Genomic DNA, 27,070 nt, shown 5'->3' on the forward strand with positions numbered 1-27,070 from the left:
TGACTGAGCCCAGCCATTAACCGAGCCCTGCCAATCCCACCACTGAACCAAGTCCCTCAGTGACACATCTCCAGGAATTTTAAATTCCTCCATGAATGTGACTCCATCACTGCCATGGGTGGCCAGTTCCAACAATACTATCAAGACCAAGAAACAGTTAATATTAGATTCTTTTAGAACCTATTCAGTACCATCAGTTTTTAACAAGAGAATGCCCAATTTACTGCAAAAAAATGAAAGAGCGTTTCTGTAGAGTTTCAAGAAAACTCAAATTATTTTATTCACAAAAGCAGAAGTCAATAAAAATATAGATATCCTGATCAGTTTTACAGACCATGTTAATTTCTTCTCTCCTTCACTGACCGGCAAAAGCATCATGAAAAAAAAGTAACAAGCATTTACATCACAAACCATTATTAACACAGATTCATGTATATGAGCAAATATTACAGGTCCAACAAATATTCCTCTTTTTCCTTTTTTTTCTGTGCTGTAGTGCTTTTCAGTGGTGGCAAGAATATGTGCTGTCTCACTGGTATTTAACTAATAGTTTTTGGTAGAAACTAAAATGTATGAACTCACTGCACTCAGTTTTTTCTCTGAATTCCAAACCCCTTTACAGGATTGAGAATGTTTGTGCTATATTATTCAAGTGATGCCAAAAAAAAGAAAGTCAACATTGCTACTAATAGCATCGGGAAGCTCATGTTTGATTATTTTTATGGAGCACCTCCCCAAAAAATACCTGAAGATATCCTCCTCATTCAAATCAAACTTCTGTCAGCTCAGTGTTTATGCAGGAAACTGGAGGGAAATCTTCCCTCTTCTAAAGATATATAAATGTTCCCTAGAAATCAGCTTTTTAATATTTATACAAGTCTGGCTTTCAGGACCACGATGGAAGACAACAGAGATTAAGGACAAGGCCAATTACTCCTGATTTGGTTTGCTGTGCTTTATTTTATTTTAATCCACCTAACAGGACTGAACCCCCATCTGGAAAAACTCTCACTGGAAGAGAGAGACCAAGTGCTAATTTCATTTATTTATTCCACTTTTAACGCCTTTGAACTTTGTAGAGGTGAAAAATTCATGAACTCTTCTATCATACAGACCTTGACAAAAATGTTTGTAGAACAGGTTACAAAGTTACAAACCCAAACCTACTTGAAAACAAAAACCAATTAGAAAATGCTTGCGTTTTCAAAAAGCAAGTACTGAACTAGGAGGAAGAAACACTGTAGTACAGAAACTTACTTTAAGGAAGGGTTGTCTTGTACAGAAACCAACCCCAAACTCGTAATTATTACTGCTTTAATTCTGATGATCAAGTCTACAATAAAATTTCAGGTTGCTTGCATGCAAGCCTGCCTCTGCCTACCTCAACCCTGGGAGCATGACCACTGGGGGCCAGTTTGGTCTTCTTTTAAAATCCAGAAAATCCAGTTTCACATAGAAACAATTCTTGCTATGTAAGTGCTACAAGAGATCATTTCTACCCCCCCTGCTCCCCAGGACATGCCTGTTACCTCTCACACCTTTACCTCCTGTTCCTTAAAATACCCAGCAACAGATCATTGAAAAGCAGGACTCGTGCTTCATCCTGCCTGTCTGAGAGCAGCTGGCAGAGCTGCAAGCACTGGCTGCCAAGGAAAGCCTCACTGTGCTCTCAGTGCAGCCTGGATCTGAAGGTGGTGAAGCTGCACAGACCTGCAGCCTGTGCACAGTGAAACACAACTGCTCTGATGCCCTGCCTGTGCCAGTGTCACACCATCTACAGGACACAAACACCACTGAGTGCTGCAGAACAAAGAAATAAAACATCAGAGTACTGCCAGCAAACTCAAGTTCTCTCCTGGAGGTTTCTGCAGCTCTGAGATCACTGCAATTACAGCTCTGTGCAGTCACACTTCCCCCAGCCTACCCTCCCTGTGGCAGCCCTGCTGCTCTCCTGGCCACAGACAGCAATAGTGGACACTGGCTCCTTTTCAAAAGCACAAAGTGGACAGTACCAGTCACCAGTACTTGGCATGACTCCAACACAATCTTCAAAATACAAATATTTAATAGAAAAATTTAATTTAATTTTACAAAATACAGATACAACACTACTCAATGTAGCAAAATAATGGAATTGAAAAATAATTTCAAAATATTTAAAGCATTAGGTTCTAAAATAAATAATGCTATCTAAAAGAAGTGTTCAGGTTTTGCAATTAGGAGGAGGCAGTTTCACTATTACTGATCTCTTCAACTTCTTTACAAGTTTCATAATTTATGTAGAAAAATATACAAGAAAAGAATTTGGGATAAAGAATAGGTTGAGCATGTAACATTTAACATAAATAAAAAGCCTAAAGCAAAACCAAAAAGAAAACCAATCATTTTATTTCTGTACATCAAGACTACAAATAGTATTTTAACACTTCATTTATTACCCAAATTAAGAAATTATACATTTTTATATGGTTACTAGTAAACATCTTAAAACCACTCAGTTTCCCCACATTTAAAAGGATATTGCTGGTTACTGCTTATTAAATAGGAAATCCAGCAGAGTTTCCAGTAACAGCAAAATATTTTTTTTTGCATAAGAGATGAATACAAATTTGATTGTAATTTTTGATGATTTAAAATATAAAAGTAAAGTTCAGAGGGATGGACTGATGAATCTTATAGTCTGAACTATAATTCCTTTTCTAAACTCCCTGGAGTTTGCATACGAAACCCTACGATGTGCCTACTGTTAGAGGATCAGCTCCTTCCATGTGAAAGCAATTTTCTCCCCAGATAACAAATTACATTAAGCAGCATATTCCCACTTACTTTTCTCAGCAGAAATACTGCAGGGAAATGAATATAAAAGCTGTTTAATCACAAAAAAAAAAGTTAATTTGTTTAGTGTCTACGGCACAGATATGGCATTTAAGATGGAAAGAAATGATAGGGAAAAGGAATGTGAACACCACAGGCTTCAAATATAAAAGATAAAGCCTGATAACTTTGGTTCAAATAACTTTAATAATTATTACATGTATATTTTTCCAAAGTGGTGATTTCTATATGTACTGTATGCAATAGGAGACTGATTCATTTAAAACCAACCAACCAATCAACAAACCTGTACAGGCACAAGACAGAACAGGACAGAGAAAACCTGGAAAGTCACATCCATTCAGAACAGTGTCCAAGTGATAATGATGCAGCAAAGGTTGAACTTAAAATAATGCAAGTCCGTTTTCTTCAAAGTGTTTCAGAAAGCACAAATGGAATATTACACCCATTTTATCTCAGTGTCTACCATCTTGAGGGAAGGTAATATGAAACAAAATCAGTTTTGCAACAACTGTCATAGCATCATGGACTATGCTGAGTTGGAAGGGGTCGATCAGGATCATCCAGTCCAACTCCTGGTCCTGCACAGGTCACCCCAAAAGTCACAAGTGTCTGAGAGCATTGTTCAAATGCTTCTTGAACTCTGGCAGACCTGGGGCTGTGACCACTGTCCTGGGGAGCCTGTTCCAGAGCCCAACCACCCTCTGGGTGAGAAACCATTTCATGATACCCAACCTGAACCTTCCCCAGTCCAGTTCCATGCTGTTTCCTCAGGTCTCATCACTGTCACACAGAGCAGAGATCAGTGCCTGCCTCTCCTCTTCCCCTCACGAGGAGCTGTTACTGCAGTGAGGTCTCCCCTCAGTCTCCTCCAGGCTGAACAGACCAAGTGACCTCAGCCACTCCTCACACAGCTTCCCCTCCAGGCCTCTCACCACCCTCATGGCCTCCTCTGGATGCTCTCTAAAGGCTCAATGTCTTTATATTGTGGCATCAAAAACTGCCCCCAGCACTCGAGGTGACGCTGCCCCAGCCCAGAGCAGAGTGGGACAATCCCCTCCCTTGCCCAGCTGGCAATGCTGACCCTGATGTCCCCAGGACAGGGCTGGCCCTCCTGGCTGCCAGGGCACTGCTGGCTCAGGTTCAACTTGCCATCAAGCAGGACCCCAAGGTCCCTTTCCACAGCTGCTCTCCAGCCTCTCATTCCCCAGTCTGTCCACACAGCCAGTCCCAGGAGCAGAACCCAGCACTTGCCCTGGTTGAATTTCACATGGTTGGTGATTGCCCATCTCTCCATGATTTGTAAACAACTCTACAATATAAGTTACAATGTTAGGTTGTCAGAAATGAGCATTTTCATCCTCTCAGTTCTGGGATATCTGCAAACATCTGCTTGCCTTCCTTCTACAAGATTAATTACAGGATGTTAGCCCTGTCTCATCCTAATGCACCGCACAGTACACAACTTTATTGCCAGTTTGCAAAATTATTTATGTTTGAACAGCACAAAGCCAAAGCTTCATCTTTGGTTAATTTCACTGAGATGTCACTGTTCTTTAAATGTGCTCTTTCTCCACATAAACACAGAAATCAGCCACGCTGCACACAGCATTCATTGTTTTCAGTCATAAAGCAGTGTCAATGCAATATTCAGTAATGGAAGCTAACTAAGAAATCGTGTTTAGAAATGAAACCTATTCGAGGGCATTTGGTAAGACATAAGAGCTGCAGAAATGTAGACAGAATTCCCTTAAAACTGCTCGGGTATGGGTGCTGCTTATAGAGTAGGCACTGGTTCGTTCTTCTGCAGGTCATCCACATAAGCATGGGTTGGACTCAGCTGAGTTCAAATCCAGCAGCACATTCAATGGCATAGAGGAGCTTGCTTCGCATCAGGTTCTCGTCATAAAACTCAGGAAGCTTCAGCAAGTTCATGCAGGTACTGGCAGTAGGCAGCCTGTCTAAATCTGATCCTCCATTGTGAATGCAAAATGCAGGATATAACTCCTGGAAGATGCAACCAAAACAAAAAACAACCACGTATGAAAAAAAAAAGGTATACAAGCCACACCTACCCTGTAGCAGCTAGCACACATTTCTACAAAGAAAGTAAATCACTGGATGAAAACCTGTCACAATGACACTCAAGTGGCATTTCTTTCATTCCTCATACCACCAAAACCACTCTTGAATTGTGTTGTGTCTCTCTCTGCCTTGTCCCAGCAAGATCCACTCATTTGGAACACACAAAGCAATTTATGTGATTCAAAGGAAAATACAATGACTTGTTATTGTTCATACAGTCTATGGTACAAATTTGCAGTGCTACACAAACAATATCAATGTCCATAGTGAGCCTGTAATGATAAAAATTTGTCAAACCCTGATTGTTCTTTGATGCATTAACTACTGATCTGAAGAACACACTTTAAAGACATTTTGCATGTAGTATTTAATTGGTTTAATAATATCCCATTTATCACCTTCCAAAAAGTAGTATAGTGAAAAATATATTTATTTGTTACCTCCAAATCACTGCTTTTGCTGGCAACACAGTATCCATTTTATCAAAAGCTTGCCTGAGGTAAAAAAGTTCTGATTTCAGAAACTGGAAAAAAAAACCAGCTTCAAAGGCAAAAGGTCAATGAGATTCTAAGCTAAATTATTGCTCAAATGGAGGCCTTAAAAGTATTTCATGGCTAAAATGTTGCATTTTTAGTGTTCCTTTCAAAATGCTAATTGAATTCCCCTACTCTAGCTTTAAAAATGGAAAAATAGAGTTCTAAATTGATATGTCATGCCAAGGGCACCATTTGTTGCATAATTAAATACTGTACAGCGGGAAACTGCAATAGTTTGGAAGGGAAAAGTATCATCAATTTATTATGTGACCTGATTGGAACTTAACAATTTTCAACCATACTTTAATGATTTTCTTTTTAATCTGTAACAATCACATTTACTAAACTTATTAAACTTTAATTAGCTTTAGTAAATGTTATTCTGAACTTGACTCTGGCAATGAAAGTTGAACATTTTTAAATGATGCAAAGCTAGACTATGTTATCTATAAGCTATGACTGTCAAGACATTTCCTAATCTTAAATTAACATGCACTGACTTAAAGAAAACATTCTGGTCCCACAATATAATGCATACATAGAAAACTTCAGAGTGGGAACCAGAAATACACAGAAAACTTCAGAATAAGAACCAGAAATTGTGTTTCTCCCAGAAAAATACAGCACACACACTAGAAGTGCAAACAGATTTTGAAGATGGTTTGTCTTCATGTCTCCCATCAACATAAACACGTTCTCATGTTTACTTGGCTGGCAATACTCAGCACTCCTGTGGCTTCACACTCTGCACCTTCCAAGCTCCAAACAATGCACTGTCAGGGGCTAGAAATGCTTCCCTGCTGATGACAACACATTCACCCACTGCCTTTCCTGGCAAGCCTCTGGTTTGGAGGCAAATCCCTGTTCACAGGTCCTGCTGCAGCCACCACTGCCAAGGTCGCACTCAGAGCTGCCCAGCAGAGAAGCTTCAATGCCCTTTCAGCTGCTTTCCTCTGCCAACACTGCTGCATGTGGCTGAGCATGCAAGCCCCTTGTACAGTGAATTCATCTTTTAACTTACTGCTTTCATGCTGAAAATCTGGTGACTAATTTTCATTTTTCCTAGCCATGTCTGCTACAGGCAGTTTGTGGCCCATCTCCCAAGTGAACACACAAACTGTAGCTTTCCACATTTAGCTTTTCTTTCGAGTGTGTCACTGTCAGCCTTATTATTTTTAGACTTTTGATTCACTTCCTCCATCTCTTCAAATGTCACACCGGATACCTCCAAGCTGGGTACCTACATCTGCATTTCCTCCTCTCCCCTTGTAATTAAAGAGGATGACAACAAATGGGAACTTCTGCTTACTTGGTTTCCCCAGCTGTTTCCCAATTCTCCCTTCCTCATGTGACTGATGTGCACTGTTCTATCTTGGTCTCATCCCAGAGTTTTCCAATTGCTCTTCCTGCTGTCCTGTAAAATCCTATTCATTGCTGGAGTACTGCACAGTGATATTTACATGGACTTGGGGGGTTTAGGAGAAAAGCCTGCAGACTTTTAAATAAGGAATCACATAAATCAATAGACAAATACCAGAGACAGGATTCATGTGATTCAAAAGCCATGTCCATTGTCTCCATACCCCTATCTATGGACACTCTTTACTGTTAAAGGGGATCTGGTTAGCATGTTTTGGGGAGTCTGAGACATGACTCATTTTATCCTGAAGCTGACCTACAGAACAGTCAGACCAATTATCAACTGAAAGTGCCAGCTCCAATCCTAGGTATCTATAAAAGGAGTGTAGCTGAGGTATGGATTACAGATACTGAAGATGGAGGATGTTGCCCATCCATCCACATGGTAACACCACCACACAGCACTGAATGTTCCCACATTTTAGAGAAAATTATGTGATGGCTGGTTCTTAGCCAAAATTTTGCAGTCCACTGAAATTCATGGGTAGAACAACCCCAGAATTTCGTTTCAAAATGTCTTCACCTTGCCTTGGCCTCTCTTTAGTTTTATCAGCAATACAGCAGGTTTTGATACTTAAGCTTCCCTGTAAATAGCAATCTGGAGACTGCAGCTGAATATTTTGCTGCTAAGAGTAATGGGATGTGAGCTATAAGCAGATAAATGGCAATTAGAAGAAAATACATGTCCTGCTTCAAACGGTTAATTTAAGAGGCTCAAATTTAATAACTGCTTTTATATCCTAACTTCTCTTTTGCCTGACTTAGACGACACTAGGCTTAACTCGACCTGTTGCTTGAAACTGGTAGCAACTCTCCTGCACAACATGAAATGGCAGCAAGGACCTTCCATCACACACAGCAAGTGCTCTAATCACTGATTTGCAGGCTTATCAAATTTCACAGTTAAAATAGAAAGCAAAAGAACACTTCATTACATATTTTAAAACTGTGCTTATTATACATGCAAATGCAAACACTGAAGCTGTTTCTGTAGTCATGGACACGTATTCTCAAATTGTAGATTCCTAGACAAGAAAAACTTGGACCAACATCTGCAGCATTTCTAAAAGCTTGCCAGGAAGTCAGAGGACATACCTTAAACCCCAGAAGTGGTGGTCGAGAACAGCTCGTTACAAATTTGAGTAGTTTGCGTTTCTCTTCATCGGTGAAGCTTTCTACAACCCTCCAAAATATTTTAATTACAGGATGGTCTGCTGTGTAGCCACCTACAATGAGATTTAAATGATTTACAGCTAGAATAGCTCTATTTAAGATAAATTCTTCAGTAAACCTAGCATATGAAATCTTGAAGGTTTGGGGAAAATAATATAGCCAGCAGGCTTGTATTGTTAACTTCTGTCATCACTGCAATTTCAGTTTCATTGCTTACCTATGGCTACTTTATCCCTCAGCTTCTTAAATGCAGTTTTCTTCACTGAAGCCTATTTTAATTTCATTTTATTTAGTTTAGTATTTAGCTAGTAACTTCAGATTACTGCCTTTCACTCCAAGAGTGTGCAAAATCTGCAAGACCCAGGATGTTACTGATTAATCCGCTTACCCTGAGGTAAGCCCAGATGTGAACTGATGATTTGGTAGCTACTTTTTGATTACATTAATGATGAATGCAGGGGACAAATGAAGTAAGATACCTTGCATTTTTCACAAGGAAAATATATGATCTCGCTTCAGACTGTCTGAGAAATGGTAAGTATCTAAATGAGGTAGTAGAAATTACTATCCCAAAGTAATTTGCAGACTTATTTTCAGACACAGTCTAATTTTAATTTAGAAAATAAATTCCCTCAAATTATCTGGCTATAAACTTGCATTTAAGCATGTGAAAAAAAATAAACTGTGTATCTCAATTTCCCACCATTTATAACACTGGGTTGTAATTTTAGCCAATTTTCTGAATTTGGCCAAAGGTAACAAGAATGACCCTGCAACTTTTTCTTAAAAGACAGAATGAAAAGCAAGTTCAGTTATTTCCAAGTCAGTCATAACAAATTTTTTTACTTAAACAAAATATGCTTACCTGAATAGTTTGTGAAAGATTTAAGGTCATCCAAACTAATAGGAACTTGTGCACCCGAAGTCAGAACCTAACAGCAAAGGAAATGAGACCGTTACATTAGAGGCAGAAATCAGCAGTTATTTCTGTTAGGGGCAGTTGCTCTGTGCAGCTTTAAGCACAGTACCTGTATTTCCTGCTGGTCAAACATGCGAAGCCACTCGAGGTTGACCACGTTGGCCAGCCCCTGGCGGAAGGCCAGGCAGTGCTGGCGGATCTGTTTGTTCAGCCGGTAGTCCGCCACCAGGTGGATGTACGCGATCCGGTTGGCGCTGGTGACGGGGATGTCCTTCCCACCTGGCTTCAGCTCAACCACCTACAAACACAGCCATTCTCATCACCTGGCAAACTGCACTTCTGTGCCCTAACTGTGAAATGGGGCTGCAAAACATTCTAGTCAGTGATGTATCCGTTTGAAGATGGCTACGACACATTCAGGAATATTTACCTCTAAGAAGATAGAAGATTAGGAGGAGTTACAAAGGAAGCTGTTTTCTCTGGTTATGTGTAAGAACACATTCTGTGCACCCAGACCTCCAGCTGCCAATGCAGCTCATCACACAGCCCCATGGTTTATCATCAGAAAGCTGGATTAGGCAAGATGTGCTTGACAGGCTGGGCTCCTCCCTAGCTGCTGCTGGTGAATTCTGCAGGGTCACATTATGGTAAAGCAATGGCCGCTGTGTAGCAGGCCCAGAGCCTGCAAGGGCTCCCTGGCGGTCAGCAGCCTAGGATAGGAAATGCTGAGTCACAATGACTGGACCTTAGAAGCCCCTCTCTTCTGCCTTCGGACCCTTGCTTATCTCTTTGTAAGACTACAGGCCACTTTCCTTTGACCCTTACTACTGGACAATTTCTAAATCCTTGTATCCTATAAAAACCCCTACTTTTGCCCAGCTCGGGAGAAGAGCTGTCACTGAGAACCTTCGCAGAAGATTCAATAAAGACATCGCTGTGGAACCTCATACAGCCTTCTCCTCTCTCTCCCTGCATCTGCCTACTGGCACCTAGCAAGCAAAGAGCTAAAATCACAATGAGCTGATAATCACTAAAGAGCTGATATCACCTAAGCTTGCTAAGGCTGCCTGAGGCTAAGAACTGCTTGGGAACTCAGACAGGTGGACAGCCTGTGCCAGGCAGGACTGAGCTATCCGGATCCATTGCAGCCCACTGGGGACACCCCGAAACCCAGCTGAACACCGCATTACCACTGAGTCAAAATTCCCAGCTCAGCATTCACAATTCATCCTGTGGAAAATGTACTGTTATACACAGTCAGTATATTCAATGAAAGTAAAAAAAAAACCCAACAACACAAATCAAGTCGAAGTATTGTTTTTCTACTAGGAAGCTCAACTTTTGTCCTTCAAGTACACCAAGGTACCTCAGTATGGGAGAATTTTTAAAGAAAAACCCCAAAACTAAAGATGCTGTACTTGCATTAAGATATAAGCCAGGTTCAAAGACAGCTGTTATTAGAACACTATAGGCCTTCACATATTCTACTCTTTACTACATGAGGTTAATTCAGCTAAGCAGCAGCTCAATTGGAAGGTATTATTAGAGTACTTAAGAGAAGAATTACAAAAACCTAAAAATGCCGTAATACCATCACCTTCTGAACTCTTCCAAAAACTGTTGGTTTTTTCCTACACTCTGGAGTCAGCAATTTCTTCATTTAAACCAACAGTGCACTTCAGTATGTGGTAATAATGGCATCTTTAGAGCACAGAATTAAACACATGAAGAGCTTCTTTTCTAACATGCTACCTAATAATGTGAACTGTACATGTCCTAAGCAAAATGTGCAAAATGGTATGATTAAAAATTCACAATGCTTTTCAGCATTCAGACTTTTTCTTGATTCATAGCTCTTTAAGACAAAAGAAACCATTAAGATCTGTGAATTCTGACCTCCCAGATGACACAGGCCAGAGGATTCTGTCTAGAGATTCCTGTATTCAACTCCATAAATCCACAGATGAGTTAGAGCACATTTTTAGAGATGTGCAATCCTGTGATGGTGTATCTACCACTTTCTTTGGTAAGCTACCACAACCTGAATTACAATAGGTGTTAAAAATACGTCTTACTTCCCACTTTAATCCTTCAGCTCCAAGCTTCTACCTTTTGTTAGTTCCTACATTAAAAAAACTCATCAATATTCCACCATGTCTGTGTGCAGGTACTGATAATGCTTAAACCCTCTTCCTGCAAGAATTAAGCAAAAGGAAGGTGTCAGTGTAGGTGGCACCATTTCACACCCTGTACACATTATCTTGTTCCTTCCACAAGAACCAGGGACACAGGAGGGCTCTCTCTGGGATCCATCCATCACAGTGTCTGGCCTGGGACAGTCAGGGACCATTTCCAGAGGGTACAGGCCAGTGCCTGGGGCCACTGGCTGGCCTGAGGGTATTTTTACTGGTAAAGTCCAGATGGAGTATTAATAGAAGTGTGGGACATACTCCATACCACAGTGGAAACAGCTGATGAAGAGGGGCTCCTGCACTGCTGAGCTCTCTGTGTTTCATCCACTGTAATAATTTTACTACTGTTGCTGAACAGTTAATCATCAGATTAATCCAATTATTGACATGAAACATTCTAATTTTTACTTCAAATCCAATGGGTAAAGTTTGTTGATACCTATTGTCCTCATTTCAGTGTTGAAGAGTCTAATCAGCTCTTTCCTTCCCCCTCAAATATATCCATGATATTACTTAAGGGCAGCAACTTCATTCATCTTCCCAGAAACTTTAACATGGAACTAAAGACAGCTCTTTTAATTTCCTCCTATAAAATACCTTTTACAAAGCCTAACAAGACCAGAAAGCTTTCTCTTACTTCTCAAATTCTTGTCCTCTTTAGCTTTACGAGATCAGAGCAACCAGTGATGCTCCACATGAACAGACCAGTGTTGTGACCTCAATATTACTAACACTTCACTATCTGCCTGCTTACAAACCTTCTCTACTTCTTTTGCAGAACTTGGGTTTCTGAATCCCTTGGGTTCTTGCAGAATCCCTTGGGTTTCTGATACCATTTAATACAATCCTTCTCTCTGAGGTATGGACACACTGAATTAGGCCATTAAAATGCATTAAAGCATATTTGTATCACCTAACTCATCAAGCATCTCTTAAGAATATACACACCAACAAAAACGAATATATATCATTCCATGTGCATACAACAATTTCTGTGAGCTCAGTATTTACACTAAAGGATGCTTGAACTGACCTCCTTCCTAAAATAGCCAAAGGGAACTACTGGCAGGGTGTTCTAGAAAACTTCTGTATTTTAAGATTCATCCCAGCACTAGGTGAAGTAAAATGTCTGACCTTCCCTGCAGGCCAGCAAACAGAAATCAGGACACAGATTAATTTACATTTGCATTGTAATAGCACTGGCTCCACAATGCTCTAGGCATGTCAGGAAAGCTGCATTCATTCTATAATAAAAACCTATTCTCTCCCCATAAAGTTCTTCCTTCAAAACAAAGAAAAAAAAAGGTGTTGCACTCTGACCGCTATTTTTAGAAAACAGGACAAAGTTGTTTTGTTTTGGTTTTTAAATCCTATTATTCCTTTCATTTCTATATTTTTAAGTAGTAAATCTTGATTTCTGATCCAGCAACATTTCTGTAGCTCCCCTTCCTCCCCAGAGCCCTGCATTGCCACAAGTACAGGTACAGCACTCAGTTAAGGGCATTTCCTGGGGTTTTCCAGAGACCCAACTATCCATTTTCAGAGTTTGTCAGTGTGAGGTTAATTTTACCACTGTTGTGTTAAACTATCATCCCAGACTAGAACAAAAGGGATAACAGAACACAAATAATAAATAAATTATGCCAAAAAGGCTAAGAAGAATGTAAAACAGAAACCAGTAACACTTGGTAAACATAAAACTGAAGTAAAGGTAGATGCACTCAGCGTTTTCATGGCATTAAAGGAACTATTGTAGAATTCCCACTTAATTCTAAAAGTCAGGAATGATTGTTGAAGAGTTCCTTTTCAAAAAGGCCACAACACAACTTAATAGATCATAAACACTTCATCAGCTTCATTTTTATTTTATCCATCCAGTCTTGGCCACTAGATGGGGCAAGCCAATAACCCAGGTTACCCGGGATGGCCACATGAGGAAACCACAGCCCTGTGTCATCTGCTTCTACTCTGCAGATCTAAGTTTAAACAAACAAAAAGCATTTTAACTTGGTTTGTCATCAAAATCGCATGTACTAAAGGCAATCAAACCATAGATATCCTTTAGGTAAGTATTCAGATCATTCTGATAAATTTGATTCCCAACTCACTAAGTGCATCTTCAAAATGAAGGGGAAATACCAAAAGGGGACAGAAAAATCCCATATGAAGACATAAGACACTTTATCTCTTCACAGAATCACAGAACGTCCAGTGCAATTGCACACAGTTCTTACAGATATTTAAGAATTCCTACAAGATGAGAATCTTTTCTCTTGGGCTCTGATCACTTTTGTTTACATCACCCCTACAGCTCTTCCCCCTTTTGAAAAGAAGTCGATAAAGTTTCTTTTCCCTTTCCCTGTCATATGCCTACCAGATGTTCATGCAGGAGTTCCAGGTAGGAGATTGCATATGAATGCCTAAGAATGCATTTTCTGTAAGTGTTAAGAGTCTGCCTGAGAAGGCTCAGCCTCAGCTTAATTACTTTGCTGCTGAAAAACCTCTAAAATCATCCAGCTATGCCACTACATCCTAGTAAAGAGGTTGTCAAGACAAAAACTTTCAAAACTCTTTTTAAGGCTTCAAAATTTTCCCCAAAATAAATTTAAAAGCAAAGAACTCCCCTTTGGTGAGTGAGCATATTTTCAGTGACAGCAATGGCATTCACACCTGCTTAAAAAGCCCAAGGTGTCCCAAAACCAAGTTCTGTATGATATGGATTTCATAGAAACTGCTGCCATATGTATCACAGTGCTTCTCTGTGGATTTGTGCTTTTACACTTTATTTATGGAATCTTCTGATCACACTCAACTTGTGATCCATGTACTCTCAAGTATCAGTGTGAGACTGATATTCTCAAGCAGAGTTTCTGAGTACAGCATCCAACATTTCTGAAGGAAGAGGAATGAGTATTTACATCTCCCTCTTGCCCTGGACATCCACAAAACTTGCTTTCCTCACTGAAAGAAGGGGAGGGAGAAAGGTCTGAGAAGGTATTTTCTTGAATTTGCTAACCTTATTCTTACAGACCTTTCATACCCATCTCATCTACAAGATAAAAGGAAAACCTAAATCAATATACAGACCTGTAACCACAGGCTGACCTCCTCTGAGACTTTGCTACTGGCCACCATTTTCTGCAGGGGACCCAACAGCTGAAATGTGGGCTGGTATCACTGCATTAGATAGATCTTTATCAAAAGCTATTTGGGGTTGGAAGATAAGGTTGATGGCATAGCTCCCCTAATTAGCAGGTCTAATGTGCAAATTATTAAGTACCTTTTTCAGCTTCTGGTGAATGCACTTTGACAATAGTTTAATGGGGTCTAAAAGCACATTACAGGATTGGAATCAATACACTGATAATAGAATTTCTACCTTCTACTACTGACAGAGGCAATAGAGCCCCTTTTGAATGTGTCTTTCATTGCAGATAATGCTTTTGTGTCACAATTGGTGGATGGACACTGCCATGAGCAGAGCTATTTACAATGATAGATTTATGATGCATTTATTGGGCACTAATTTATTAAACACTAAAGTGGCTGTTTAGCTGAAAACTACATATAATGTACATTCAACCTAAGGAGTGCAAATTAAGCTCTTTTCCCAAAGTGAATTAGCCTTACCTTGGCACAAGCAATTAGTATGCAATAGTTACAAGTCAAACAGCAGATAAAATGTATTTATCCATATGAGGTTTATTAAGGTAATGAAATGAAGTATAAAAAGAGACTTGTTGCATTGAAAGGCAGAAGACGGAACCAGTGGGTTCTGTTGAACTACACTAACAGGCAGTGAGCCTCATAAAAAGATGGCTCATAGTTTGTGGGTAAAATGTTACAGTATAAAGCCAGCAAAACAGCATCAGAATATTTATTTTAACTTACATTTCACCTTGTTACTCAGTAACTCACTAATATATTAATCTTCCTTTTAAAGTTATGCCAAACAACTACGAATTATAAGTCTTGAAAATAGCAGCCATAGCCCTCAATTTAGTTAGATACTAAACTGGATTTGTGTTAGCTGTGACCAACAAAGCTATTACTTTAAGCAGAATTAAATAAATAGTTGCAGAATTCAGACTTTGCCCCCAGTATTAAAAATCCCAGGTTATACTGGAAACTGCCATTTGGTGTGCTCTGCTCCCTAGAACCCAACCTCTGGGTGCTCAGTTCAGTACCAGCCACACAGAGCACTCAGAATGTGCTTCTGGGTACATCTGTATCACATCTTTATCTCAAGTTTTTGAGTGTTTTTCTAAAGACAGTGCAGGTCAGATGTTTTCATATAGGGAGTGTAATTGAGGGAGGAAAATTACATATGGCACCTGTTTAATATTAAATGTTACTTATATCAGTCAACTGTTGCCTCTCCCCTTTAGTGTGCTTTAGGAATCCCAAATCTGAGGGTACTATTTTAAAATTTAATCCAATCCAGATTTTAGGATCTTCTACAATGACAGGAAAGGAATGACAGGAGAGTAAGATAAAATCCAAGCCTGACACCATTCAAGTAGAAGTCCTGGCCAGCAGACTTGCCATGACTTATGCAGCCTCAGAGAATTCAACTCCCAATTTCCAGGACAGGTTAGTGCATCTCAGTGGTGCTGCTGCACTGGAGATGTGCACAGTCCTGGCCCCCTGAGCAGCAAACCCAGAGCACTGCTCACCCCCTCCTGGAGTCTCTGGTTCCTGCCTCACAACAGGAGGCTGAATTCAGATGCTGCTGCTCATCACAATGTGGTCAGATCTACATTTTTCATCCTATTATTTGCCATAATCAAGTGTAAGTTTGAAATCCTCAATTTTAAATCCTCAAAATTGAAAGAGGAGGCATGACAGAAGACTTTACTAGGAGGTTACCTGCATTAGCACACTAAGGCAGGCTTTTAGAGCCCTAGTGACATTTATTTTCCACTATGAGTGATCTTTAGTAGACACAACAGAGCAAATAAAAGCTGTAATCAAATTATATGGTGCAACTGCTTTAAAAACTCAGACTTGGGGAGCTAAGTAACTGCTTTTCAGAAGGACTAACACCATTTATCCCCTCTGACTAATCTGGTATCTCACCCCTTAAAAAAAAAGGGTGGGGGGTAATAAAAAAAATTGAGGTTGATCAAACTTCAGGCTCTCTTACTTTGAAAATTACAGATAAAGGAGACAATGCTTATCTCACAATAAAAGGTCTTTACTATCATTATTATTTAAAATCTCTCTGACTGCTAACTGCAACTCTAAAACTAGGCAGTACTTCTGTAGTTTACACATCATCTAAATTTTGCTACTATTACAAGTGCAATTGGAGAAACATCTTTTTTTCAAGCAATAGAACTTTATATGTGTGACTGTTAGAAAATAATCACTGCAGTTTACTCCTTAGAAGATAAAACCTTTAAGTAATCATCAGAAGTTTTTTTTCAAGTACACAGTTACTCTCTACTCCAAATACTGAGTCAGAATTCCAACTGATGACTTACAGCACCTTTAACAGTTGTTTCCCATCACATTTAAATTTTAAAAATAGTTAGTAGGGATAGTAAAGATTCATCAGTAAAAGATAAAAGGAAAATAAAAATTCAAAGCCATTCTTACCTGCGCTTCCCCAAGGTCATTATTTACCACGGTGAAGTTGAGTCCAAGTTCTTCCACATCCCCTTCATAGCTCTTTAGAAAAAGCAAATTTTTGTACATTTCCGGGTCTAGTGAAGCTAAATGATGGATATCAACATCAGCACTTGTCCCTAATAATTTTGAGAGGAAAAAACTAGCAAATGGCAGCTCCACCAGCATATTTTCATAAAGAGCCTGAAAAATAAAGCAGATAAAAGCACATTAGATATTACTGTTTGTACATGCAGGAATTCAGAAGGTTTCTCAACTTTTGAGTAAGTCTGTCTTAATTTGGTTCTTCTAGCATGGAAATAGCTCAAATATTGCACAAACTTAAGAATATTCATCCAAAATTTGAGATGAGAATATTCTTGTGAAATACCACAGTCTCAAATCTCACAAATTAATTATGTTGTGATTTAAAATGCAAGGTCATTGCTTATCTGTCATTACTCTTCATCCAAATTGCATTTATTTTCAGGAAAAGCAAGGTTTGCTAAAGGACAATGCAACTGCTTCAAGAATGTCTTACAAAACAAGTTTACACCTCTACTTCCATTAGCACCATCACAAGCAGTATTACTCCATTCACATCAATCACTGCATGTAGAACTGTCATCCCCCTCAACCCCTTAGAATAACTCGGTAAACCCAGCACATTTTAAACTAATAAAAACTATCTGGTGCATGTTACAGTGATTCATGGCTGCACCTTTGGTGAATTTCACTGCTCTAATGCCACAAAAACATTAAAACATCCTCATTTCCAAGCCAAGAGCTGACCAGTTCTGTGTCACAGGTCCAATCCTGTCTGTGCCTGACACTGCTACAGATGTCAAAATACTCATGAACCAAACATGTACCTGACCCAAATCTTTTGACTGCAACCTCAAATTATCCCCCTGGATAATCTGAATTTTCAAACTCCAGCAACACCATTCTAGGTTCATCTACTGTATAAGCACATTTCCATGTAATGTAAAGTATCTTTGCATTGTTTTTTATTAAGTCAGTAACTACTGCTTGCTTGGAAGAAAAAAGTACTTATGGTAGCTCTCAGAAGAAGGAGAGGTGCACCCTTCAAGGCTATTCTGAATAAAGGACCACTGCTTTAAAAAGCCCATTCCTGGGGCATGCTGCCCTTCTCCTTGTCCGCTGTCTGCCACATCAGCATCTCTACCAGTGACAACCAAATCTTTACAAAACATTAATAGCGATGCCAGGCTGATCAGACAAGGCATCACCAACATAACATCACTGTAACATCATTGTATGCTCCTTTTAAGTCTCCAAGAGCAGAGTTTTGGTGCTACTGAATTCCTCCATAATCAGCTGCAAACTTAGAAAAGGAATCCCACTGATGGGGGAAAAAAACAAAACTAAAAAAAGATGAATAGATGCAGCTCTAATCACTCAATGATATTCCAACAAAGACTTTAAGAAAAATATACACAATTCCTTAAACTTCTGAAAGAACATTGTTCTAAGAGGTGAGTTAGACCTTGCAAAAAAACCTGCGAATAACGAGTTCAAAGCCAAAGGGTGCATTATATTTAGAGCCATATGATTTATTCAAGGTGTAGAAGTCAAAATCCTCATTTGTATAGCTGACTTTAAAAGCAAACTAGAGGGATAAATCATTAATTTGCAATGTGTAAGGTCAGTGTTTGCTGTTCCTGCATTAGTAACAATAAAGCTATTGTAATTCCTTAAATATATCAAAGCTACCCGAATTTAAAATGGAATTCCATCTGTGACTCATAAAATGTAAATGCAGAGGTGTAATTTTTTACACAAGGCAGGTTTAAGCCTTTAGAGCATTCAATATACAAAGACTAATAAATGATAGCACTAAAAACTATGATCACATCAGCTAAATGGATTATAAATTAAATTTCCATAATGTATGCAACTGAAATACAAATGTAGACATAAATCAAGGTATTTTCTAAACACAGGTTAATTACACAAATTCAAAACCTGTCTATTTTTTATGCAAAATAATCCACTTAGCATTTTTCAAACTGGTCTTAAGTCTTCACCACTTGCAACACTTGATCCTAGAAGCCTATCAATAATTCCTTGTCAGGAAAAAAACAGCAATAGGTATATTGAAGAAACTTGTATGTTATTTTTCAAGTGTCTGTCTTTTATGAGTGTTTATTGCTAGAAATTGTGCCAAAATGATTTGAAATAAAAAGGATTAATTATGGTAGAAGCTTTTTAATATAAGTGAGTGCAGCTGCAATGCAATTAATGCAAATTGTGATGCTATCAGGAAAATAAATGTGAACAACATCACTGGCTATTTCTGTTTGCTGCCAAATAACCTCAGTAATTTACTACATTAAGAATCAATAAAAAAATAATGCATTTCAAATGCATCACTATTAATCTTCAGGTAGTTCCAAAGTGAACATTTATAACTTCATCTAAAAACTATATAAAGCATTTTTAAATAAACTAAATTGTGCAACTTGAGAATAACTTTAATTACTCCCTCTCTTAGCTAAGTGATTGCAATATTCAAAAGAAAGTATTTTTGGAAAGAAGACAAACAGTAGTGTTTTAATTAGTTTGAAAGTCAAGCTATCCTAATAAAGTTTAATAAAAAATGCACTAAATCTCTGGTGAATAAAGTCATGATGAACTTTGGTTTTGTTTCAAAGAGGTGATGGCCACCATTACAGCCCCAGCACTGCAGAGATGCTGAGAGCTGCTGTGTACAATATGAGTAAATAAATTGAAGCTTTATTTTCTGGATTCCATCAAACTTTTCTATTTCTCAGTCAGCATCAACTGATCAAACTACCTATTCTTGCTAAAAAATGTGATTCCACACATTCCTGCTAGGGCAACAAAACCATTGGCTGCTGATTCCCCTGGGTTTGTTTGCAAGCAGAGCAGTTGTACAGTAGAGACTACAAGGTCACTACAACCTGAATAAGGTTCAAAACTCACAAATTATTTGTGCTGTGCTTTTTTTGGGCTGTTGGATTTGGGGTTTGCAGGGTGGGTTGTGTGTTGGTGGCCACAGCAGGGACACTGAAGTGTCTTCTCAATTAGAGTAAGATCCAGCTCACAGCCACGGCTGAAACAGGGTGGGAATTGCAGAACAATTTGTTTTAACCAGGAGCACAATCTTCCAGCTGCCAGCTGCCCATGGAAGCCCACCCTGATGGGGATTTTTCTAAAGCTAAATTTAAAGGTCAAGAGGGAGATTCCCCTCCTTCCTTGTTTTTCCATACTGAACTGCCTTGGGAAGCTGTAAGCTACCCTGTTTTAAGCTTAGCTTTTTGCCTGTCTGAACTCTCTGAACTGGCTTTCTACAACATCAGCATCAAGGAGGCAGGAGCAGCATCAACATCAAGGAGCCCAGCATCAGCAACAGGCAAGGGAATGGTGACCACCTCCCCAGAAGAAAGCAGCTCTGCCAGATTAATCAGCTGCAGTGTGAAGCTGCATCATTAGACTATACTTACACAGTTCTTTAATACAATATATGGTCATGCTCTCCACACAGATCTTGTTCTCTTTCCTCCTCTCACAGCCAGTGAGGAACACCACTGATGGCAAAAACTAGCTTGCTCTTGGACAGAGATGGCTACTTCTGTTTGGCTAAATCAGAGCTTCCTGTTCATACACTGCTTCAGGAGCTCAAAGCCAGCAAGTTTAACCAATGTCTATTTTAGAACTAATCTCTTCTCAAACTTCCAAGTACTCTCACCCTTTCCCAAGTTTCCTTTCATTCTGTAGCAATCACCAATGGGACTGACGCCTTTCTACTATGAGCTCTGACAGTTCCCATTCCCAGCTTTCCCACCTGAGCCCCTGACCCCACTGTCTCTACCCTGCAGCCCCTGAACTGCAGCAGGCCTATGGAAGGCAAAGAGTCCAGAGGGGAAGTCACGAAAGGAGCAAGTGGTAGCCATGGATGGCATCAGATTTCCACCTTCTAATGTTCAGACATGGGGGTCAACACCAACAACCTCAACCTATCCTACAGAGCTCTGCCTCCCTGAAAGGCTGGGACAGTAACATTCCAGCTGGACAGATGGGCAATTTGAGGTACAAACTTGGGGTAAGAGGCTGGTCTGAAGCAGAGGCAGTGATGTTCACATCAAGGGCAATCCCACAAGCACTGTAATGCTCACAGGGTAACACATTCCTAAGCAGCTAAAAGGTAATGTCTGCTGAAAAGGCCAACCTGAATTTCCCAGCACTCTTTCAAACTTGATTAGGGATGCTCTTTAGTCAAAAGCTGACATCTCTAGATATCAAAAAAAAAAAAAAGGAATTTAAAAGCTTCTGAAATGACTAAACAAAAGAAATTATATTTCAGTAACAAATTATTTTTAGCACTCTCCAACCTAGTGTTCTAATTATGTCAAGCCTTTACAATTTTTTGAATAGATGGTTAAAATAAGGGGCTTTTTTCCTGGTTAAAAGGCCAAGAGCAATTATTTCACTATGGAAGAAGTAGTATTCAGTGACAGGAACTTCACTCACCTGTCTCCCCTTTAGTAAGAATGCCTGCAGAACACACCAGAATATTAAAAACCACCAAAGTAACAGAAAGCCCTGTGGTTAGTAAGTTTTCACTTCACATGCAGTCTGAAGTTGTTCCTCTTTTAAATAACCTCAGCTACCTGTGATTACAGTGTAGTTCCATAGTAATTGATTGCTACAGGGACTGGCCTTTATTCAGTTGGGTGACACAGATCACAATGTGGGCATTTGAAGTGATGAAAAATATGATCTTCAGACACAAATATACTGAATGCACTCACTACACATCTGTGATGTGGAGGAAAAAGAAACAGTTCTTTAAAGCAAGCACCTTTCAGAACAGAGGCGTGCAATTAGTATCTGTAATGTATTATGGAAGAAGGATCTGGGCTGAAGGACAGCTGTACATAGTGACAAAAAGAGAAGGATGACAGTTCTCTGGACAAGGAGGACTTTTCTTCTTCCAACAAAATAACAGTAGTGCCTGACAGGGACTACAGATGGTAACTGTCACCATTTAAGTACTCCACAGTCACACAAGGTATTGTTCAAGTATGACCCCAAGACTGGGGAACTGCTCTTCAGAAAGAGAAGATTCCACACCATGTTTTAAATTTGGACAAAATGTAAGCTATTGGAGTCATTTCAGCCAGATTGTCCATACACAGTAGAGGTTACACGAGCGCTACAATGTGCTGAATAAGGTTCAACAAATTGCATAAACAAATTTACAGATGAATTAATTAAACCTCCCTCCCTGTAAGGCAGCTTTAGTGCCTTTACTTACACTTTCAGGTCTACAACTAATTCTCATTTATTATTTCAACTAAAATCTTTCTTAAGTAAAATAATCAGTCACTGCTGCTACTTTCCATTAATCCCTCACAACCCAGAACTGTAGTTTAAAGCATAAACAATGCTAAAGTCATATCACTAGAAAGATGCACAGCTTTTGGGGTAAGGCAGTAAATGACTGGACTGAAATTCAGTTATTTCCATAATCAGTCCCCAAGACCATAACCCTTTCTATTTCAGTAATTTTAAACAGTTACTATTAAATAATACTTAGCACTTACAGAGTGCAATAGATCTTCAAAGCTGTACAGAACCATTAATAAAAATGATCGAAAAATAGCAAAACCATTAGAACTTCCTTCTACCTTATTATTTATATCCTAGAAATATTTCATCACATTCACAAAGCTATTGGGGGCAGCAGAGACTTTTCAACCTTAATAAAAAAGATTAAAAGTTTATGTTAAATTAAAATCAACATGTCCTCATATTTTGAAGCATTTTTAGAGCTAACATTTAGCAATCTCTAGATAAAATAATTTCTTAAAGATGTGCTTAATAATGTGTTTAAAAGTGAGCAAACCCCAAAGATATTGTTTCTAAAGCCAATACAGTAAAATAAAATTATTTCTCCCAGGTATGTGTCCCAATGCAATGTGTCCTGTTACCTTGGAGCTCTAAGCCACTGTTTCCAAGCCTTTGAGCAGTAGAAGATGTTTAGATGCATTTGAATCACCATAGTAATGGAAAATCTGGTGGATTATCTTCCCTGTATTACTGTGAAAATTCATAGCTTGCCTTTGTTCTGTCTTTTAAAAGAACAGGAGTCCAAAATTCCACAGCTTGATGCCTGTAATGAGGCTTGTGCAAGCTTTAATAACCCCTGCAGCAGAGTGAATATCATTACATTTTAAAATTATTGTTATTGTTTTTTTTAGAAAAAGCCTTTTGAAAATTGGTTTTACTTCAGATTTCCCACTCAATGTGAATTTGAAGGTCAGTATGTACGAGTTTATAGAAGTTTCAGAGATTTGAGGTGGCAAGACTCAGGGATAAAGGATGGTGCAAATCCCTGAAGTGGATGGCAGGGGTGTGGCAGCACAGACCAAACTCCTAACTCCTGAACACAGGACCTGGAAAATGTAAGGATCCATTCCCAAAGACTTCACTGGATCATATCAACTGTAATGACCTTGAGTTAATTTTTAATTTAAAAATGTAAAGTCATGCTAGCATTTTTATTCTAGGAATTTAGGATGTCTTTAATAACATTAATGTTTATTACTAAAACAGAGTGCTTCAGAAATGCCAGCACGTGCAGAAAACTACAATTTCATCAGCTTGATACTTTCTTTCTCATTTAACAGGAACAGTTATCTCTGTAACTTATGCCATAAATATGATATAAATTGCTATCAATGTCATTTTGGGGGTTTTGAATTATGAGAGAGGAAAGCACTGTGGATACCTGTGGATGCACTGGATAACTGATAGTTATCATTCATGACTGAAGTTCCAGTAAAGGCTTAATAGATTTTTCTTGTCTCAAATTTAAACATAATTTAGGAAGAACTTGAAGATAAAAGGGAAACTTCTCCTCCTTATTTAAACTTAATCTTTTGACATACTGAAACACTTAACACTATATAACTAACCTCTGGATATGCTTCTAAGATAAATCTGTATTTTAATAGCAGTGAAACAAGTAATTCTTAAAGTTCAAACCAATTTAAGAATTTCAGTAAATATTCCAAACCTAATTGATTGAAATGGATGTAGGTGTTCCCAACTGTGAAAAAAGATCAGGATACCATTACCACACACTCTAACTGTTTATTTATTCCCTGTCTAGGAACCTGATTTAGAGGCAATAAAATGCAATCAGTACACAAACCAGAAGCAGGAATCATCTGCTAATGGAACTTTTAATTGAGGAGTGACCACTGACATGAGGTAATTCTTTCCATTCAGAACTCCTTGCAGAGACCTCTATGCACTTTATCACGGTAAACAATCACTAACATATGCATTAAAGAAAATTTAAATACATTATGACCCAATAAATATCACAATCCATCAATAAACACTTTTCCTCCCTAAAGATTTAGAGTTAAAATACCACATTTCAGTAGTCTTTCAGCACTAGACACATATTTACAGGGTTACTACTAACATAGCTATTTGTAATCAAAAGATAATTGGTTTTGTTAAATGCACCAGTACACAAAGGAATTGTCAAGCTGAAGAACTGTGTCAGAAAATAGATTCAAGTTAGTTTACATCTGCATTCATAAATCGTGAAATAACTTCCATAAGGTACCAATTCTGCTCTCTCAGGATTGTGTTTCTGCATTGTAAGTGTATCATTAAAGGACCACGTTCTTTCCATGGTAAATTCCTGTTTTGATTTCATATCAGATCATTCAGGATTTTCTGAGACAAATGATCATCAGTTAACTTGCTCTTAAGCAAAATGCTGAATCTACAAAATCATGTGAGAGGCAATTGAAATTAATAAAACCAAGAGTTTAATCAATTACCTCCTCTTTGCATCAGTATCACCAATCCCATACCATTTCAGGTACTAGTAGTACCAACTGGGGCTGCAGCACAAGCTAATTAAGGGTGTACTGACTTCAATCAAGCCAAAGAGGGTGTAATTAAGTGAACAATAAGAAAATGGAAAGGGAAGCCTAAAAATCAGAAGGAAAAATCCACCACCCTCCAACAGTCAGAGTGGCAGTGACACACCACAGTACCAAACAATCAAGTATATGAAAGTCAGTTCTCACTGTACAGTTTGCTTGCTTTGCTTTCTTTCCACAAGCTTTTGGGGCATGAATGGCACTCAAATATGTTATTAGAAACATTTCCATTTCCTTGAATGTTTTAACTCCATATGTGCATCTTATTTATAATTTAAGAGTTTAGATTTGATGCAGATCTCGTCGTGGAAAGACTCCCCTGAATCAATACTTCTTAGATAAGGCCTGAGAATGATTAAGAACTACTTTAGTTTTTCTGCAGAATGGATTCTACAGACATCATCTTAAAATTGGACTTTCCAGACAGGCACAGTTTTCAAAGTTACAAACATAAGGCATACTCTCTAATACACAGAAGAATAATCTAACCAAAAATTAGGTCCTGTTCATTTATTTGTAGTGTAATAACATCTGTATTTGATCTACTATTACTCTTCTAAAGCTTCATTTTACTCAAGGACTTAGTTTGTAACTATTTATTTTCAATTATATATATCTAATAACATTTAGATGTGTGCAAAGAACAGTCTGTTAGATCTTAAATCAGTAAACAACAAAAACTCATAGGAAAATAAACAACTTTGGCTTTCATCAATAAAATATCCACAAGTCCATGCAAATTACTGACCTCCTATATACCATTAAATATTAATGATCAAAGAACAAAACCTAGATTGTATCCACCATCAAAATAATGCTAAAATTTAAAATGAACACGTTAATTTTTCCTCAGTCCTTGCTGCTTCCTCTATGAAACTTCTTTACTTGGTTCCACTAAAGGATTTAGTTCAAAAGAAACTCAAAAGATGTTTTGTTCTCCATATTGCTTTCCCAATCATTTAACCAGAAGTTGGGTCTCGGCAAAACAAATTAAATCTTTCCAGAAAAACTTAGTGTCTTCCAAGGACTGCAGGTTCTATTGTTTAGAAAAGGGGACTTAACATTATATTTCAAAAATAGATGTTCTTCAGCAACATGAATGTGTGACTCACGAGTGCTATTTAATATTCTGGAATAAGAGAGGAGGTAGAATTCAGTAAATTCAAAGACACTGAGTGTATTATACAAAAATCTCTACTGTCAGAGTCACTCTGCTTAACATGCAAAGACTGTCACTGTAAAACAAAATAAATGCAAGAACTAGCAGGTTTATGTCAAAAGGGAAGAAGAGGAAACCATAAAAATTATCATACTAATCTATCTATGGATTTCCTGCCATATTCTTAAACTAATGCTGATACTTCATGAAATTTAAGTAAATTATCCTAAGAATCAGCAGCTTGATGTCAAAAAATTCCAAATGCAAATAATGTCCTTTTCCACATCTGTCACAGTAACATCACTGAATAAATGCAAATGTAAACTGGAAATGGAGAAGTAGGCTGTGTACTAGACTGAGTTTACGTCAGAATATAGAGAAGTTCAGATTTTAATTCTGTCACTGTTCTTCTACCTGGACACTGTTTCTGCCTGAATGGTTAACCAGTGTTTCCCTCTTCTCGGTCCCAGCTGTGCTTCCAGTGGGCAACACCGAGAGGTTCAAGCCTCCAACCCCTCTGGCTGTAGGAGACTCTCACTGTGCACAGCAAGCTGAGCTTTAACTTTTAAGGAAGAGAAAGGAAAATGCTTAAAAGGCACCACTGCTAAGACAGTATTTGCATTTCAGAGTAAAGTCACTGACAGTTGAGAAATGTAAACTTTCAAAGTGTTTGAATAGCTGCTGTTTAAGCAAACTAATTTTTGGTTTTCTTAAAGGATAGCTTTAGATAACATATGCAATTACATGATCACAAAGTATTATTTCCACAAGACCTTTTGCTCATCCAGTGACTACAAAAGCTATGCCTATTGTACACAGATTTTAATTTCTTCATTAACTAGAAAGATACCCAAAAGTAAGTAATTTATTCAGGATTAAAATTATTTCTATTTTCAGATATACTATTTCTCAAGATATGTTTTATATTTTAAGATGTTTCTGCTTCTGAACTGACCAATTAACAAAGAAGATGCCAAGCTGTTAGAAACTCCCTGATGAGAAGAAAAACTGAATTTGGTATAACTTCCTGGTGCTGAAAGTTAAATGCATTTGGGTATTAGTATGAAGTGGTTACCAAGAGACAGAGAATTTCTATAAATTATTATATTCTAATGTATTTGTTTTCTGATAACATTGAATCCTCTTACGTGAGAGTTTCTGGTGGCAGCACTCTTTGCACACTG

At 38.4% G+C, this 27,070-nt stretch overlaps 1 protein-coding gene across 2 annotated transcripts in view; it reads right to left on the reverse strand.

Moving 5' to 3' along the window:
• Nucleotides 1-2,062: 2,062 nt before the first annotated feature.
• The window catches only part of UBE3C (ubiquitin protein ligase E3C), a 70,313-nt gene continuing 45,305 nt past the window's right edge, over nucleotides 2,063-27,070 (reverse strand). The window contains exons 19-23 of one of the 2 annotated variants that reach the window (XM_005426763.2): nucleotides 16,761-16,973; nucleotides 9,077-9,265; nucleotides 8,914-8,980; nucleotides 7,971-8,101; nucleotides 2,063-4,842 (exon numbers count right to left, since the gene is read on the reverse strand). In XM_005426763.2, coding sequence (XP_005426820.1) covers nucleotides 4,672-4,842; nucleotides 7,971-8,101; nucleotides 8,914-8,980; nucleotides 9,077-9,265; nucleotides 16,761-16,973 — 771 coding nt within the window. In that variant the 3' untranslated portion in view covers nucleotides 2,063-4,671. The remainder of the gene's footprint in view (nucleotides 4,843-7,970; nucleotides 8,102-8,913; nucleotides 8,981-9,076; nucleotides 9,266-16,760; nucleotides 16,974-27,070) is intronic. The other variant, XM_031061718.1, reaches the window with a different exon arrangement.

Source organism: Geospiza fortis, unplaced genomic scaffold (genome assembly GCF_000277835.1).
Source record: "Geospiza fortis unplaced genomic scaffold, GeoFor_1.0 scaffold282, whole genome shotgun sequence".
Lineage (NCBI taxonomy): Eukaryota > Metazoa > Chordata > Aves > Passeriformes > Thraupidae > Geospiza > Geospiza fortis.